At 44.5% G+C, this 19609-nt stretch overlaps 1 protein-coding gene across 3 annotated transcripts in view; it reads left to right on the forward strand.

Moving 5' to 3' along the window:
• Positions 1-19609, forward strand: part of NRG2 (neuregulin 2) — a 175408-nt gene that overhangs the window by 96479 nt on the left and 59320 nt on the right. For 2 of the 3 annotated variants that reach the window (XM_064520722.1, XM_064520723.1), the window contains exon 2: positions 10302-10473. In XM_064520722.1, the coding sequence (XP_064376792.1) occupies positions 10302-10473 (172 nt within the window). Of the gene's footprint in view, positions 1-10058; positions 10130-10301; positions 10474-19609 lie in introns of those variants that run through there. The other variant, XM_064520724.1, reaches the window with a different exon arrangement.

Here is a 19609-nt window from a genome sequence, read left to right on the forward strand (position 1 = left end):
AGGAGGGTGGCCCCTTCTCCGTAGGGTTCAATTGCTTGTCCAGTTCGGCTAGCCCACTGGGTGCTGCAGGCATGAACTGGAGCTGACTCCTCTGTGTGGATCAAGTTCTGTTGTGCAAATAGTCATGCTGATTTCAATGGAGAGATTAATGTATGGGAAGAAAGTAGAGTTTGGCCTGATATAGGTTGTCATTCCAGGAGTGGCAGAGATCCAGGGAGCCCTGAGTATTATGAGAATATTAGTAATATAGAGTGGTAAATCTATCTACATTTGATGAAATTTGGGCCCATGTATGTTTGGCTGCCTTGAAAGTCTCAGGGATGATCTTTATTTTCTTTTCTTTTTCTCTGTTTGGATGAAAAACAGACCTGCGGTTAGTGTTTGAGTGTTCTTTTGGTACTAGTGCTTTAAAACATTTCTTAAACTAATAGAAAAACTTTTCATCTTTCTAATATAACATTACAGAGAACAAACAAGTCTTTAATGCAAGCCCTGGGGTCTCTTGTGGGGAGATCTTGATAAAAACACAGCTTTCTGTTTTGGAAATACCCTCTGGTGGATTTGTCAAAACTCTACCAGAGACAGTGGTGAACTTTCAAAGTAAGCAGAGACACGGAAAAAAATATTTGTAATTAAGACTGCAAGTGGTTGACTTTTGTCACGGAATACTAGTTACCATAGGTTAAAAGTAAAAAATCCCCCTCCAAATGTTAGAAACCGCTAATTGAATTTATCTTCTGCAGAAGTTAAATGCCTTTATCGTGCAGTGTTTCCACCTGGCCTTGTACGAAACATCAGGATGTTCTCTGACCCGGAACATCTGGGGGAGTCTAAAAACATTAGAAGCTGGGAGGTCCCTTCTGACCTTCACTTGACCTTTGCCTGACCTGAATTAACATCATCGTAACTGGTCCCAAGTTCTTGCAGTTTTGCCCTACTTGCACAGGTTAAGCATGTTTAAAGGTGCTTGTTAAAACTGACTCTCTCCTATAAGTCTGAGTAGGCAGGAAAGGAGGCAGATTTGGGGATTTTGCTGATGTAGGCTGAATTTCAACGGTTCCTCCACAGTGAGGTGCTGCAGATTGCGCTGTGTGCTTTACGGTCTTCCTGACCTCAGACCTCACATCCCAGTAGTTTACACTTCCAGACTAAGGTCCTCTTTCTGTTTTAATACAATATACTGACAGAGGAGGAAAAAAGTGTGCAGAAGTGCTGTGCTATCCGAAGCTAACAATGCATCCTTGGTCCTTCACTTTCACATCTAACTTCAATAGGCACAAGACAGGATTAGGCAGAGAGAGGAAGAAGACAAGAAGAACATGCAGTTACTTGATAGACCATATACCTCACTCGGAGGCTCAGTTACATTTGTCTGTTTGTAATGGCCCTTCCTGCTGATTTATTGGAAGGACTTGGTGACTGGCTTTTGGGGATGTTCTATATTCATGGCACTGCAGCTGCCCTTATTTTTACAAATTTACCTGTAATGCTCCCACCAGTCCTTGCCAATATATTTTCTGTCCTCTTGTCATTGGTAGAGCCCAGTCAGTGCAGTCAGTCTCTGTTACAAGGATTTCAGCTTCCCTTTAACTAAATTTTTTTCTGTTTCTCACATCTTTTAAATAAACATTCCTGAGGCTGATGATGCTGTGAAACATCAAACAATTTTTCATCTGTTTTTGATACTGATGATATTTCACTGATAGTATTTTTACATAAGCAAATCCTTCTATATATGCTTTCAGGTACAAATGTCATAGTAACCATTTAATGAAACAGAGGTGTTTTGCTTAGGTTGTTTTGTCCCCTAGGTTGAGGGTTATGTTTTACTTCGGTGATTGAAAGATGATGGATTCCACCCAGGTCCTTTCCAGTGTACTTTCTAGTGTACTAGGGCAAGGGATTTGCGCTTAGTATTCAGTGACTGAAACAAAGAATTAATGTATTTTAAAGGTCTGAATGCTCTTGGTAATTCATTTGTTGGCTGGATGTTGACTGGCAGTCCATAAGATATGGGTGGGCCATTTTTCTAGCTGATTGTGAAGGTGGAGATAAAGCTACATTTTATGAATTGCTGTTTGCAAGGTCTTCTGGAAATTGAGCAGTTCATAAAATGTATCTTTGTTCTAAGATATATTTGATTATATAAAGTATGATCCAGAATCATTTGGGTACAAACAACATGTTGCCTTTAGGGTTGAAAACACATTGTTAGAGGCATGAAGAGCAAAAATTATCACTGCTCTCTTTGTGTGGCTATTGTTTTTGGTTTTAATAGGAACAGAATGAATGACATTTTTCCATCAGACCACTTATGCTCAACTATACCTCCAGGACAACTTCCTGGCCAAAAATATTCAAAACAAACAAACACAATAGCAATTCTACTCCAATTACATTGTTTCCAAACCAGCTAGTGTTCATAGAGTACTAGGTTTGGCAAATCCAAGCACTTCAGCCCTGTCTTTTAGTATTGCATATCTGCACACACATTTCTTGTAGCTGTTGTGCTTATTCAGGTAAGCATCTAAGTGAGCGCTTTGAGTATTGCACCTCAAGCAATTCTGCCCACTCTTGATAAAAGCACACACTATTTCCCTGGAAAAATCTGAGTGCAAAGTCTGGGTATTGAGAGGACATCCTTGTCCAGTGGCCAAATGTTCACTGATTTCAATGGAACTGAGATTTCAGTTTATGTCTCTGTGCCAAATCATACACCAGTCTCCAAACTTACGCTTGAAAGAAAAGTAAGTAAATACTGAGTGTAGGAAAGAGAAAGATGAAGGAGGAAGAATTCATCAATTGCACTTTTAGGTAAGTGGAGACAACATTTGCAAGAGGAAGGTGAACTTGCTGACTTTGTAGCACCTTAGGCTCTTTCTATTTTTTTTTCCTGTGGTTTGAGCTGTTAGGGCTTGGCCAGAAGGATCATTTATAGAGAGAAACCTAGATCAGCAAGGCCACTTGTGACTTGCCAGTCAATTTTCTTTCACTGCTGAGAATGGTCATGGAAATACTAACTGTCAAAACTCATAGTCTTAAATACGTATATTCTTGTGAATTGATGTTGCAGTCAACTCTCTGTTCCCTGAGATAATGAGGGCTGCAAGAACCTCCTTTAGGAGAAAAGCCTGTGTAACACAGATACTATGGGACATATAGGGAGGGATAACGCAGTCATTCTGGGCTGAGCAAGGTTTCCAAGTGTGATTCCAACTCCAGCTCCTCTGAGCTCAAGTGGGCTCCTGCAGCGTCATTTCAGCATCTTTCCACTTTCCTTCTAGTTGCCAGGATTCTCTTCATGTCACTGTTCTCTGTGAGCCAGCTGAGTTGATGGCCTCAGCTAAGCCTCTAGGACCTGGAGGAAATATTCATACGTTGTCATACCTAGTGTCTCCAGCTATTGAAGTGGGATTCTTCCTAGAAACACAAAGGTATGGCTCTGGCTTCTGCTGGCATACTTCTGCAGGAAGGGCAGAGCAGCATGGGGCATGCAAGGAACAGAGTACATCTCCTGTGTCCATGGAGAGCTTCAGCTGTGGTTATTAGTCCTTGCTGAAGCTCACATCTTTGCAGTGATTGCACAGATAGACTCATGGACAGTGGAGGCAAGGTGTACGTGCCCAAAGTGAGCCACATAATCTTGTGCTGGGTCCCACAGGGGAGTCTCTACCATTAACAGATCTAGTATGAGAGAGACATGGCTATGTGTTAATCAAAAGGCCTAATCATATCCATAACAGAGCCTGCTAGGCATGAAGAGGTGCCCCTGGGAAATTAAAATTGCACATTGTGATTTACCTGGCAATTGCCACTGTATGTGACTGTGAAGATCTGAGTAAGCTGCTGCAGTGTTCAAAGACAATCACATTACCAGCTGTGAGAAAGTCCGGTCATCATTTTTGCAGAAACTGGAAATATAAGTTGCCTAAAGCATGAGGCATATTGCATATACTCTGTTATATTTTATGTTCTCTGTTTGAATAGGGAGCTTGTAATTACCTGCTGATGGCTTGTGACTGGTTGAGATAAGGCGATGTGTAGGTCTCATATTAAGCTTCTCTCATGCAGGCTCTGGACTGTGTGTGCTTTGTGGAGGTTGTGCCTGTCTGTTGAACAAAGCAGGGCTCTTCTGCTCCTTCTGAGCAGAGGGCTTCTGAGACAGCTTTAGTTAAATATATTCCTGTTACTTTCAGTTGAATTAGAGGGTCACAGATTCAAAGGTGACCCTGCAGCCATAGAGCACCAAAGAGTTAAACTCCCTTCAGATTCCCAAACACAGAAGCTACAACCTCCTTAGATGCATAGTGGTAACTGCATTTTTACCCTTTAAGAAAAATACACAAAAAAACAGAGGGCAAACACCTCTGTAAGTAATAAGCAAAGCATTTTTTTTCAAATAGTACCGCATATTCCCATTCCTTCTAGCAGGAAGGAGCTTTCTTTAGAGTTGGTCCCTATTTGACAAGTTGGCTTTTGTCACCAGTATTGAAATGGTCAAAGAATCAAGGTGGGCAGGAGCTGCTGCTGCTGCTGCTGAGGTTCAGCTTTGTCTCCTTGTCACATAAAAGGCAAAGCAGATGCAGGCCAAAGGAGCATCATGTCTGATAAGAACAGCAGAGACAGCAAACATACCAGAAGCAATAGATTTGCATTAACCAAGAAGTATTAGCCCAGTGGAGAGCATGCTGACACACCAAAGGCACTTCTGGTCTACAGACCTGCATGATGATGCATTGTGCCGTGGACATATGTCCTAACCCTGTGCCAGAGGTGGTAGAAATGGAAGATTTCTGTTTGAGGGGATTCCATCTTTGAAAACGTTTCTGTGTTTGAATTTGGAGCAGCTCAAGGCTGCAAAACATTTCTCATGGAATCCACCTACCTAAACATCTTGCCACCTCCTGTGTGCCAGTCAGTGGGGCTGCACTGACTGGCACCACTTCCTCTGAATGAGGCCAGGAAGATCAGTCACGTATATTCATGATGTCTGTTGTCCAGAGATACAAGATGTGTCTGTAGACTGTCCATTCTTTAGGATGTCCCACAGTGAACAACATATAATTCTTAAAATAATGGTTGTGGTTAGTGCTGCTGGCTGTTAAAGAATTAACTGAGCACCTTTGTTGGGACTACTTGCTTCTGCTTTATGCTGCTGAGGGGTTGTTTATATATGACACTTTGTGAGTGGGATCTGGTTTTGTTACTGTTCCATTGTTGGACTTTATTTGGGCACTCTGCCCATTTATGATTCATTATGTTTTGAGTTCAGGCTCAAAGGTGCTTTCAGGCATACTTTAGGTACCGAAAATAAAAGAGATGTTGTTATCATCAAGGCACTTCAAGGTAATATCAAATGTAATCAGGAGTGAATTAATTAAAGCGGTGTGTGTATGTAAGCCCTTGTAAGGTGGGTATTTAAGCAACTCATATGGAATAATTCAAGGCTCAGTTTCTAGAATTTACTAACCCTCTCCTCTCCATAAGAAGGTGGTAACTTAGCAGTAGATGCCAGGACTGCTGTTAAAAGGCACACCTCTACTGCGAAGACCTCTTAATGGAACATGAAATTTGAAATGAGTTAGAGAATTGTGTCCATTAGCTGATCTGGGGCCCAGTACATTTTAGGATCAACTTAGCTCTTGTGGCCTAAACAACTACCTTAGGCTGGGATCTAATGGTTGCTTGGGTTTTTTGGAGTGGGCAAAACCTGTAGAAAATCCTTATTTATTCTTAGTTTCATCTCTGCCAGAATTAAACTTTCCTTTCTGCAGTATTCCATACACTTCATGCAGTCACATCTTAGAAAAATTGCCTGGGGTGCCTCATTGTATTATTGCTGCTGTCCTGACACCTTGTATTATTGCTCCTATCTAATACCTTGGTCTTCATGAAGCTAGCAGGACTTCACCTGTATGAAGAGGAGATTTGAATTCTGATAGAAGAGGGATTGACAGGATTGAAAGATGACCACAGGTATGGGTCCCAAATAATTGTCTGAAGCTACCTGTAGATACAGTCACATAAGTACAGTCAAAAAAACCCTCCTGATATTCATGAACCCAGATGTAGTGATTCAGCAGGGTGTGTTGCTAACTTAGGTATGGAGGAGACCATGAGATGGCAGACCAGAATCATGAAACTCAAATAATGAGGTGTCAAAATGAAACTTGGGCCTGTACCAGATGGATGAGATGATTTGGGCTAAAAGAAGGCAGCACTATTAATGTAGCTTGGAGGCTGGGCCAAGGTCAGTGTTTTAGCCCTAACAAAAGCTGCACTGGCTGCATTTGAGCAGCATTAACTGCATGGAAAAGGCTGGGAAGGAAGGAGCTGGTGGGAAAGTGGGGAAACTGGATCTGGACCTCCTTGATATCTAGCTGAGACTGTTTGCCAGGGACAGTATGTTGTTTTGATATGTGTGAAGCTGGTGATTGAACTTTCTCAGTATGTTTGAAAAGGTGCCTGGTTGGGAGGAGATAAAATGAGCCCAAATGTTCAGAGCACTAAGGAAAGGGAGCATTTTTAAAATCTTCACATCTACTTGCACTGTGCTTGGGACTTTCTGAGCTTTGACTCTGTGTTTTGGCTGGGGAAAAGATAGGAAATGGGTTGATGTTAAAGCTAGAAATGAACCAAAATTTAAAACGTTGTCTTTGACATATTCCAGTGGTAGTGCTAAGCATGCTGCTTTGGTCTCTCAAGCTACCTTAGTTTTACTGGTGGAGAAGGTTGAAAGGTGATTCATTCAGCGTTTACAAGTACCTAAAAAGGGAATAGGTTTCTGATTGCTAGATGGGACTCCCATTTACCAGAGAAAGACAGAGGTCTGCTGGCTGGAAGCCAAAGTTGAGGAAATTCAGGCTAGAAATAAGGGCTGCAGTTTAAGCAATAAGGATAAAAAAATCAGTGGAAGGACGTTGGCTGGCGTGTGGCAGACGTATCATTGGTTAAATGACTCTGAATGAGGAGTTCAGTATTTTATTAAAGGTGCAGAAATTATTAAGAGAGAGCCTACAGCCACAAGCAAGACATCCAGGAGACCAAAAGCACAAGGCCGGCCTTCCATGCTGGCAGCACTGCTTCCCTTTTGAATGGAGCAGCCTGTGCATGGCTCTGGAAGCACTTGGATGGCTGCATCCCCAGACTTGAGGACTCTGCTTCCTCTTTCCATGCCCCTGTGTAGCTGTCAAAGCACAAGCCACACTGCTGCACTGAGGCACACACAGATGTGCTGGGACTTGGTGAACTCGGCTGTGTGCCTGTGCATGTAGCGCTTTTTGCAGACATGGTCCAAAATATTTCTGGACTGGATTTGCCTTTAACTGGCTCATCTGATTCAACAGGGGAATTACAGTCCATTAAGTGTGGCTTGCAAGCTGAATGCATGCTCTAAGTTCCTTTCCTTACTGTAATAAGGCAGCTGAAGATAGGCAAACTGGAAAGAAAACATGTTCTCCTTCCTTTTTGCAGGTGAGACTCTCTTTGTTGGAGGGGGTGCGATGCCAGCCCCTGCCCTGTGTGATTCTTACAGCAGTGTCAGCTCTGTCTCTGCCAAGTCTGCTGTAAGTCACTCTGGGCCTGCCTATTTATTAACATGGTGTGAGTTATCACTGGTGGCTTCCACCAAAGTGGAAGAGAGGCTTGCACGGGGTTGAATGAAATATGGTTCACAGAGGTGGTGGGGGTACTGGAGAAGAGAGATCTCTTGGGAGGTTTCTTGCTTGTCCTTGGCCCTGTCCTTCAGTGATCTCAAGGTTTCTGGGCTTTGGACTGCTCTTTCCAGCATTTTCTGTGGAGAGGGGCAGGGCTGGCAGATCTTTCTCCCAGGCCATGCTGCCTGCTTCATACTGCTGCAGACCACAAGCCTAGAAATAATATGAAGCAGATGCACCAGTGCCAAGGTCGCGACCTTCCCCATATTTAAGGAATATGTATGCTGTTGAAATGGTACAGAATGACCTTAGTGTACAATAGAAGCCAACCCACACACATTCACACAGAATAAATATTTGACAGAGTCTATTTTTCTATTCCCCTAGATGACCGCTATAAAAGCAAGGTCCTGTTTACCTTCCAGGCTCTCTGTGCATGGTGTTCTGAGAAGAGACAAGATCTATTCTCCATTCATTGCCTTCTCGCTCTTTTGGGTGACCCATTGCCAAGCAAAGATCAGGGATGTTGGCTTTGCTAAACCCAGGGCACCTTGGATTTTCAGAAACCTAAAATTTAGGAAAAACTGAAGACATTTTTGTTCTGGAGTCTCTTGCTCTGTGACAAGGCACAATGACCTGAGAAACAGTACAAGCCTTCAGTGCATAGCCTGAAGTGATTGTCTGTAGGTGTCTAATTTTTGTGCTCTCCTTGCCCCGTTACCACATGTCCAGCCATCCCTATCCTGTTGTCAGTGGCACAGGTGTCTAGGGAGCCTGCAGCAGGCATGGGTGTGCAGAAATTACAGTAGGGAAAAATATTTGGTGTGATTTGTTCTCTCTTCCTTAGTGTACTAAACATGTTTCCTTTGCTTCTGGATCTTCTGGATCTTGTTGGCTTCTGTGCCTTGATGCCAGGGTAGCCATGTAGCTTAGGGCCAGATGAAGGTTGGGGGTGCTGAGGACCAGATCTGCCATGTTACCCTGTCAGGCACTGCTGAGCACTCCTCATCTCATGATCACAGAAGTCTCCGGGTTTGTCATTCAGTCACTGTTAGCTTTGCCCAGCTAATTCCTATTACCCTGAACTGTTTCATTTCTGTCCATGTTTATATCTTTTTGATTAAGAACAATTTAGCTTTTGATCCCCTCACACATAAAACAAGGGAATACGAGAGTTGTCAGAGTTTCCTGCCAAGTGAGCATATGCCCGATGATTGCTGTGCTTTTTATTTCTTTTGTGTAAGATCACCTTCAGTGAAAACAGTCTTTAAATAAAACCAACCTACGATTATTTAGCTTGGCAAGAAGAATGAGAGGAGAAATACAAAGGTCTATAAAATAGCGATTGCGCTAATGAAACCTGTCCGGTTCCTCCTCCTTTTATTGCTGTCCCATATCACAAGATCAGAATGCACTAAGCAATTAAAAGACAGCCAGTGCATATTAGGCAGAGGAAATACTTTATCTGTAACACATCTTAGACAAGTGGAAACCATTATTACCAATATTCTTAAGGCAAAACCTAGAACTTACTGTTTTCTTTTTTAAGGTTAGATCTGAGAATGAAAAGGAGAACTGGAAGAATGCAGATCTGTCAGCTGAAAGAAAAATTGCAAGCCTGATAATCTTTGCATGTCAGGTATATTAGAAAGCTTGGCAGGGACTGATAAGCAGACTCTCTCTCTCCTGCCTGATGTTCCAAGTGCACGGTAAAATCATCTCTGAAACATCCAGGAAAGGTCACCTGCCATGTTTCAGACTAGGACTGATGACCCGACTGTCGTTGGTGTTCCTAAGACCTTTTTAAAGGGCTTTATTCTTTCACATTTCTAACTGTGACCCGAAGAATTGCTGTCCCTCCTTCCTCATCCTTTACACGTGTAGATTTTCATTTCAGCCCCTCTGGGTGGCTGTTGCTTTGCTGCTGATGCTGTCACGCTGAATGACCTTCTGTCTTAGCAGCTTTTCCTCCCTGAGGGTGTTTCACTCCTCTCAGCAGTGTGAGGTGGTATAGAGTGAGTGCCTGGCTCGTATAGGCAGGCACAGAAGCATCCACAGCGCACATAGCTGGAAGGAGAAGGAACAACTTCCTGTGGTCGGTCTCTTCTCCCTCTGTAGCGAAACGCTCTGGCTGTGATTGGTGGGGGCTGTGGGATTGGCAGCATGTTGGTCAGCAGCGACAGAGGTAAAGGAGATGCTGGTAATCATAGGCAGCAATGACAGGACGGAGAGAAAATTAATCTCCAGAGAGCTTGAGCTCCAGCAGCCCTGGCCCCAGCCTGGCTTGGGAGCTCCGGAGAGCAGAGCAAACCCCTGCTTTAGCAGCAGATGCACAGGGCCTGCCTGCGCAAGGGGAGCTGCTGAGCAGTCGTCTGGCAATGTGCAGCAGATAAAAGAGCAAGCCAGACCCTGGGGCCTCCCTCCTTTCCCTGCTCAGATGTTTCTGCCTCTGCCCTCCTTCCCTGCCTGTGCTGGTAAGACCTGGGGTAGCTGAACAGACCCTCTCTCACTGTTGCCCAGCATTTGCTCGGCAGTGGAGGCAGCCCACACATGTTTTTCAAGGGAGGGGGCTCCGTGGGCTCACATTGCCTATGTACAACCTCTGAAAGAGGCAGGTTTCACATCGTCTGATTTCTCTCTTTGTAGCTGTCCCTCCCAAACTGAAGAAACTGAAGAGCCCAAATGTTCACGTTGGTGAAAAGATTTCACTGAAATGTGAGGCAACTGCTGGCAACCCTCAGCCCTCCTACAAATGGTTTAAAGATGGTAAGGAGCTGAAGAAAAGCAAAGACATCCGGATCAAATATGGGAATGGCAAGTAAGTATGCTACACAGAGAGCATGGATAATGGTTATCTAATGCTGAATGCCCAGGTGCTAGGGAGCATCGCCCACAAAGTTCCCATGTCGCTAGAGGTGGTGCTGTGCTTTCTGAGTCACTGCTAAACTCTCCTGAAATGTTTTCTTGAAGTCACAGGGCAAAAGCAGGCTATTTAGTATCCTCAGGTGACTGAGAGAGATTCATGCACTGTTTCTCCAGAGCTGCCAAACCCAGTTTCCCATACAGTGGGTGGACAGAGAGGAGCAAGGAGGGCCCAGGACAGACATCAAGTTTGTAGGATGGGACTCTCCTCATTTAACAGATATCATTAGATTGCACTTGTAATATATGGTGTATCCTGGGGAGTCAGTTCAGTCTGTGTTTTAGAGACAACATCACCACCTTCTTTAGTGAAATAGTTTGCTTTAGAAAAATGGTTGAGAAAGTTAGGTGTATCAATAAACAGTTGTCCATTTGGGAAGCTCCATGACTAGGCCCGACAGTAGGCCATAGCTGAAAATGACAACTTATCTAAGATGGCAAGTAAATGGAAGTATTCAGAGGAAGATATTTTCCTTGACCGTTTCTTTGTGTCTAATGCTGCAAAACCAAACAACTAACCAGGGATTGGGATATAGCTGCAGAGATCTTACCAGAGACAGGAACCAGGGAAGAGAGGGTCTCACTGGAAGTTAATTTAAATTGATCCATGCTGATATTTTTCAAGACCAAATACTTATATATGTTATATTTTAAAATTATTACACAATTGTGACTATGCCTAAATTCATATATCTTCACCTAGGCAGTAACAAAAACAGCCTGCAACTGTCTGTTACTTTGGCAATCTTTAAACTAATTCTTTGCTAGCATATGTTATGGCTGAGTGTGTGAAAAAAAAGCTCATCTCTTCTTGTTATGGAGAATGGAGTTGGTTTTCATTTCAATGTCACTCTCAAAATGGTTATCCTCCTTTGTAATAAGTGCAGAAAGATTAGTGACAGTTTTGGGACAAGGCAGAGAGGTTGTCAGTAGAAAGTTTAGGCTAAAAACATCAGCAGAGCCATGATGACTGAATTGTAGCTAGTGGATGCTGTCTGCTCAGGAAAGGCTGTCTAGGCTCATAGACAACAGAGGGAGGGCAGAAATGTGTTTACCCCTTTGCTTTGTTCTCCAAAGTATCTCTGTGGCCCTTGTTAATGTCATGGCCCTAGTCTGACTTGGTTCTGCTTTGCCAATGAGGATTTGAAGCAAGGATGCCCTGAAGGAGGTATGTGTATCACCTGCTGCAGCCTGGTATGGAAAACGGGCAGAACCATCCTGCGCAGATGCTGCATTGCTGCAGGCAGGCGGCGTGTGGGCCTCTGAGTTCGCTACCACTGGGGTCTCTGCAAGATGTCTTATGGCCTTGTTGCTCTTGGATCCAGAAAGCAATCAACCATGACTCAAGCACCCACGAAACCTCCCTGGGGAGGGATCCTGGCTCTTGCCAGCAGCTTCTCTTGTAGCATTACTCTGCTATGCTCCCTGAGCTCACAGGCTCTTCCTTGCCTCTGGGGCACCTCCTGTCCAATATTAAGCTGTAACAATATGGCATCCCCCCCCCCACAGTGTGGCTGGGATGGAGAGGGGACACACAATCCCTGGAGCAGGGACACAAACATATGGAAGAAGGTTGATCCTCTTTCCTCAGGACACTGCTGTCAAGTCATAATTTTGCATTTACTAGTTTCCATGGCAACATGTTGGCTCACAGCCCACTAGTGACAGGCCAAAAACATGTTGCATGCTAGAAGTGCTTCCTGCTGGCAAAATAAGCCCAAGGATAAACATTTTAAAGAAAGCTGAGCACCTGTCTCCTCCGGTGTCTGAGGCCTTCTCAGCAGCAAAGGTGCTAGCCCCAAAGTGTCCCTGTTGGTCTGCCCCCCAGAATCACTTCCCGTCCCTGCCTCTGCGCTCTACTTCTGTTAAAACATGCCACTGAACAGGCACGTTGCCTATACAGAGCAGAGACCTGGCCACTGAGGCTGGGCTCAAGCAGCTGTCCAGCCAGCCTCTTGCCCTGAGACAATAAGCCTTTGCCCATTGTTGAGCAAACCATAGTGCAGGACCATTTCTCCAGGCAGATTTGGATGAGTAACGGTACATATATACCCAGTCTGGATTCTTAGCTTTAGGCTCTCCACAGAGTTTGCTAGGTCTCACTACTTGAAAATACCTTGAGGGCAGAGTGCTTGCTGTGATCTGAACTGCCTCCTTGTAGACTTGGCTGCAAGCAAAAAGGCAGATTAAAAATTGCTCTGTGCTAATGCAGGCTGAGGACTGAGGGAATAACTTGGTGTATCTCTGTTAAGCAGCTAGCAGGGCTGTTACTGGAGGAACTCCAGTAAGTTAGGACTCCAGCAAAGGAGAGGCATCCTAAACTATTAAACTTAGGAAGAAGGTCTTACTAGATGATGATTAATTCAAGAGTAGCAGGGTTTATGTACCTGGCTTCACTTAGAGATAACGTTGATCTCCAGATAATCCTCTGTCCTGAATAAAGTGAGATTTCCAAAGGGCTAGAACTGAGGCAGGGTATTGGCAAGGGACTTTCACTGGGAAAGCACACATGGGAAAAAGCGTCACAGACTCTACAGCACCTGCTTAGGTGCACAAGATCATTTCTTTAAAAGTTTGATCCAAAGACATATTAGAGTTGCCTGCTGGAGCCAGGTAGAATGAGCCCTGCCAGGATATGGAGGTGTTGTCCGTAGTATTTCCTTTGGCCCTGTCAGCCCTCAGCAAAGCTGACACTTTCCAACTCTTCGTTTACATCCCTGCAATCCTCAGGCAAAATGCAGAGGATTAGTACAGGGGACAAGAAGCATGCAGCTGCCGTCTGTGACTCTTCTGCTCTGTGCCTCAGTTTCTTTCCTGTAGAATGGAGACTGCCCCATATATTTTAAAAATCTTGAAATCTCTGGCTAAAAAAGGGGTGATGAAGCCCCTTTTTGCCCTGATATGACCAATATTTTTATCTGATCCTCTTGGACTTCCTAGAATTGGAGATCTCTTGGAAAATAAGGGAAGTGTATGTTGTAAGGAGGAGAGGATCAGTTTTGTGCATATCAGCTCTTCAGGTTTTCCATCAATCATATTTCCTCTTTTTTCAAACTTACCTGCACAACTTCCCATACAAGGCAAGGCAGTCATTTTTTCAACGAGTATTTGCTGGAGGGAGGGAAAAATTCTGATTCCTCCTTTCTGAACTGCATGTTCCCTCTGTAATTAGGAACAGGCTGGGGCAAGCCTGGCTTACACAGAAAGGAAACTTCTGTTCAAGGTGGAAGAAATTATTGGCTGGAGTTTTATCTCCTGCTCAATTTAAATAAAATACAGTTGTTGGAGACGTAGAGAAATTACCCAGAAAGAAATATACACAGTAGTGAAAGCACAGTGAAGCGAGCAACTCTCCCTCTCAGTTGCCAGAGAGATACTATTTTCTGCTGAGTGCATCTGAGATCTGATCTAGGCTACTGGATCCCAAGAAGTTAAGGCTGAGTTTGAATCTCTGACTGTCCTGGCAAATGGTCAAATGACAACTATGGAGAAAGTCAGGGAGTTTCCGTTTGCTGAAGTGTTGGGAACCTACCCTGCCATAGGTTGTTACTTGTTCCGTGCTCAGCCCTTAGACGTATAGATTGTCAACTGAAGTCAGAGGGAGTCCAAGGGCCTGGTGGTCTCCTAGCTGTGGCTGTTTATACAGCCACTTTTCTTTGCATGTTTTCTAACCAAGGGAGATCACTGGGATGATGAAATAGGCATATCATTAGGTTGGAGAGGGTTGGCAGTTCAGTTTGGGACAGGCTGACCATATAACCTCCCTTGGGAGTACTGCCCTACTTTCGGTATCACCAGGAATCCCTATTGTTAGCCTGTAAGTGGAGCCAAGGGATGCCCTCCTCTCCTGTTTCTGTAGAGTAGTCCCTTAGGCAATGCCAGTTGAGGCAGACTCATTGCTGGGGTCTTCCTTGTAGAGCTCCCTGCTGTAGATTATTCCCCACCCACAATGAATGGGGCTGTGGTCTTCCTTGTACAGCTCACTGCTTTGGGATGAAGGCAAAAAAATAATAATGCCAAAGCAGCAGGGGAAAGAGAGTGCCAATAAAGATAAATGATTTCCTAATTAAGCCTGGAGACAAGGAGGGGCAGAGAACTGTTGAAGCCTTGTGGGAGCCAGAGTGAACCCAAGCAGGCCATACCACCACTCTGGCAGGGGTCTTCAGGCTGACATTTTTAAACAAAGGAAAAAGCTCACTTGACAATGGATCTTGCAAGACCAATTCCAGATGCCTTGAAGCTAAGACTCTTCTCAAGCACCGGTGTTGTTATAATCACCAGGGAAGCTTCTGTCTTGCTGACTCTCATGATGTCATTATAAGTCTCCGATATTTGGGGTTTGGTTTTAGCTGCTGAAGGCACTTTTTTGGAGGGGGATGTGGAAGACAGCATCTCCTTTGTTTGTCTGTTTGTTTTTAAGAAGATGATGGACAGCATTTTGGCCAGCACACCTGGGACTGAACCAGGGAACTTGAGAACTGAAAGCACAACCAGTTGGGTCTTGAGCTAGAACAACCCACAAAGCTTGCAAGTTGGGGCTCCTTAGAGATTCAGGGAATGGGCATTTGATCAAACACAACTGAGTTACAGTGGCTGACAAGTTATGGCCAGATACTAAGCTGCTTTAACTGATGATGTGTGCAAACTTAGCCATGGAAGGAGGTTTATATGCCTAAAATTGTCTGGGTTTTTTTTTCAGTGAAGTTAGCTGGTCAAATAAAAGATATTTCCTCTCCCTATAGACCTTAGCCCACTGCAGTTGCAAAATGTCACAGATTAGCTTGAAGCACTCTTGTTGAGACATGAGCTAAAATCACATTCATTACAGTTTAACTTAAAATGCTTTACCTAGCACTTAGGGGAGGAGGGCTGGGGCCAGGGCTGAGATGTGCAGGCAGTTCATCTGGGACAGTGAATTGCATACCTACAGTCAAGAATTTAGCAAGTCCCTCTACCTTTCACGGATCAGGCACAAGCAAGGATCTGCAACACACACTCAACAGCTGCAGGAAAAAAAGACTCAGGAAAAAAAAAAAAGACCTGAATTGCATCCCAAAGACTTTGTGCTCAGAAAAGAGCCTCAGAACTGTAACTCAATCGCTTACACAACCCTGTGTAATAATATGGTGATACCTTTTGCAGAGGTTTTGGAAGGATGGCTCTCTGCCCTCCTGAAGTTGTCAAGCCCTATGTATCTTTTCACACAAATGTTTTTCCCTAATCTGAATATTTGCAGCCTGGTTCTGCTCATCTCCATTCCAGTGCTGCTCCACACAGGTTCCCCACAGCCCACTGATTTTAGCATGGTACCTCCCTTTTTTCCCTCCCCTGATTCTTTTTAAACTACTTGGTTTTGCTTTCAAGGTCCTTCCCAGCCTTCTTCACCCCTTCTCTCAATATCTGAAGTTTTGTTCCTACCTCTGATTTGCCCATCCTATCATCTTCCATCTGATACGGAATATATCATGATACAGCTTCCACCTATATTTAGATCATCTACTTTTGGGGACAGAGAGGTATCTTTTCCAGTTTGGGTATTGTGAGGCCCCTGGCTCTGGAAAAGATCCTGACATGGTGCTGTGAGATATAATAAACAGAGACAGACCCTACGCTGAGCCTGCCTCAGAATACTGCTCCAGGATCTTCTTTTTTTTTCAGAGGTATTCAAATCCTGGCATTGGGATTTGAGCAAAATCCTTCAAAACATTCATGGGATGGATCAATTGCCTTGAATTCCAGGAGAAGTAACACAAGGGAACCTGCTCTGATAACAGGTCTGTGCATCAGCCTGAAACCCAAAACTCAGCCATTGCACATTTATTGCTTTCACACCCTGGCAGTTGCCACAGACTTCTTAGGCACAGAGGACAGCAGCACGTGGAGGTTTGCCTCTCAACAGACAGGCCACAAAGTCCACCCTAGGGAAAGGTGTGCGGTTGCCTTACACTGCTTCTGTCACTCCACATCTTCTCATCACAGGAATATCCATGGCAATTCCGAGATGCAGCCAAGGGCAGAATTTGAGGATGCAGGGGGGTTGCACAAGTGACCCTGCTCTTTGGAATGTACTTATTGATCTTTTCCCCTTTTGTTGACGCTGCGTGACCCAGGACTCTAGCTCTTCCTCTCAGACCAGCGTCAGTGTCAGCTCTGCAGAGTGAGGACTGGTCGAGTCTTCCTTTTAAAATCAGCCTGTCTCAAGACTGGGCACAGAGAGAGAACAGCACTGCTGAGCAAATCTGCTTTTCAGGTTAGAACAGTACTTTAATGTGGGGGGACAGGGGTAGGACAGAGCAGGCAGAGGGAGTCAGGGCATGCCTGATCCTGTCACGGGCACCCACAAGGACATTAGCTGTCTCCCCTGCCTGCCTCTCCTACTGTCCCAGCAGGTCAAACACTGAGTGGGGCAGACGATGGTGTAAGGGGAGGAGAAAGGAGGACTTCACCCACGCAGCAGGGATGGTGACTGAGCTGAAAAATCTGACCCTTCTTATTCTTTCCTCTGTTATTCAATTGCTTTGATTGAGAGTTTTTCTTTTCTTTTCTTTCTTTTCCATTTGCTGTTTATGTAGCTAATCATGAGCTAGCCAGCTCATGCCCTAGAGTTCATAGCAGCCAAAGCAGGGCCATGCGGCTGTGTGTTGTTCTTAAGCACTGCAAGGCATTGCCAGCTTGCCCAGTTCTGTTGTGTTGCTCTGTAACTGCAGAGTAGGAAAGAGTCTGGGGTGATTCCTGTCTCACTGTACAGGGAGAAGACGATCCTGGCTGCCACTTTCCCCCTTCCTAGCATGGGTGCTTTCCCATGGCCATCTGCACTCTGTGCTTTGCATTGCAATGATCTCTTCTGCTTGATTTATCCTACTGCATGCTGGGGAAGGGGAATGTGTTCTCCAAGGCCTAGGCACTGAGAGCCCCTGCTCCAAGTAATGGAACTGCTTGATTTCTGACAGTTGTCAGACAATACTTGACTGTAAACTAAAGAACTGGCTATTCTGAATCTTCATCATTAACCTGCTCTCTCAGGACAAACTCATCATCATGCAGAGTGCCAGTACAACACATAGGCACCAATTAAATCTTTGGCGGGAGTGCAAACATTACGCATGCTGCAGTGCTGGCCTTTCTGCTCTCTGCAATATTGGTGTTGGCTCTCTGTTCAAACATAGAGGAATGGAGTTAATATGTAACCACAGCAGTTTATTGAGTGTGTCCTTTGCAAGGGTCATGTTTGGGAATTTCCTTTTCCTAGGATCTCAGGTGTGTTTAATATATACAATGATCTTCATAGCTAATTTAGGGGGACATATGGTCTAGTCTTCAAATTCTCTTCTTTAGCTAATTCCTTCATTTCTTTATTCTTTATGTATTAGCTACCCTATTTTTAGAAGACTAATAAAATATTACAATAATAATACTCCTAGAGTTATTTTTGTCTTGAAAGATGCTGAAGTAGTTGAGCTCATATAGGGATCACTGACGACTCAGTGAAATGGAGGTATCTCTGAGGCAGAGAGTGGCAGCTGCTTTCCTGCTCACCCACTCTGGGATGAATGGCTTTGAGAGGAGATGATCTAGGGAGAAGGTCCTATTTCCATTTAGAAGTAGGAAGAGGAGAAAAATGACTCAGACTTGACCAAAGTGCTGATGAGAACATCAGTCCTGTCATGAAAAGTTCCTCCTGGGCTGAGATAAAGTGCCTGTTTCTTTCCTCTGGCTATACAGAAGGCTGCAGGGCCTGAGCTTAGATTTAAACATCCTACTTTGAGATGCTTAAATTATAGCAGATGAGGCCACCCTTCTGGGCCAGAATATGCCAGGATCTTTGTGTCTTGTCCCTCTTTTCCCATTGTAGTCCAGAGACTGGCACTCCAGAGGGTGATTTACTCATCACTACAAACTGTCCTCTGAGGAACTCTTTCTCTTGGCTGGAAAGGCATTTTGGGGAAGCCTCTTCTGGCCAGGCTGAAGGTCTCCTTGTGAATCCTATCCCCCAGAGTTTGCAGCCAGCATATTCACCATGGCTTACTTCTCCACTGGCACCACAGGAGATAATTAATGCGTGGCTAAGTCATATGGGCTGAGGGTCAGAAAATACAATGGGGAAGATTTTCCCCTGGAGTAAAGATATGTCAACAAAGTTGCACTACAGTGAAATGATGGGATCTGTCAGTGAACCTGGCCCTTTCACTGAGCAAACAGCGTGGGGCAGTGCCTTCCTCCAGAAGAATGGCATTGTCTGACAGCCAGGCACCCTTGTGAATGCACAAGGCAGGGCTTTCCCAGGGGCTAGTGTCCCCAAAGAAACATGCTGTCCAGAAAAGCAGCAGGGGACCTGATACAAAACTCTTGTGCGTGACATAATTCCCCATAATGCTACTGCTTGATATTACTTTAAAAGCATACCTCAGCCCTTAAATGGACATAGTATCTGCCCTTGGGGAAAGTAGGAGGAATAAACTGAAATATCAATTTCATAAGCAGTTTTGCAGTATTTCAGATGCACTTCACAGAATCACACAGAATGGTTGACATTGGAAGGGACCGCTGGAGATCATCGCGTCCAACTCCCCTGCTCAAGCAGGGTCACCTAGAGCATATTGCACAGGACCGCGCCCAGGCGGGTTTTGAGTATCTCCATAGAAGGAGACTCCACAACCTCTCTGAGAAACCTGTTCCAGTGCTCTGTCACCCTCACTGTAAAAAAGTTTTTCCTTATATTCAGATGGGACTTCCTGTGTTTCAGTTTGTGCCCATTGCCTCTCATCCTGTCGCTGGGCACCACTGAAAATAGTCTGTCTCCTCTTGACACCCTCCTTTAAAATATTTGTGTATATTGATAAGGTCCCCTCTCAGTCTTCTCTTCTCCAGGCTAAAATTGAAGGTAGTAATACAGAACTAGAAGTAGACTGGTCATCAGTAGAATCTCTGTTAGATCTGTCCACAGTTCTTCTAGTGCACAGGCATTATCTATGTGAATTAAAAGGTACACAACTAATGCTGTGAAACAAGGTATTTGTCTGGCTGTTTCAGTG

Source organism: Dromaius novaehollandiae, chromosome 15 (assembly GCF_036370855.1).
Source record: "Dromaius novaehollandiae isolate bDroNov1 chromosome 15, bDroNov1.hap1, whole genome shotgun sequence".
Taxonomy (NCBI): Eukaryota; Metazoa; Chordata; class Aves; order Casuariiformes; family Dromaiidae; genus Dromaius; species Dromaius novaehollandiae.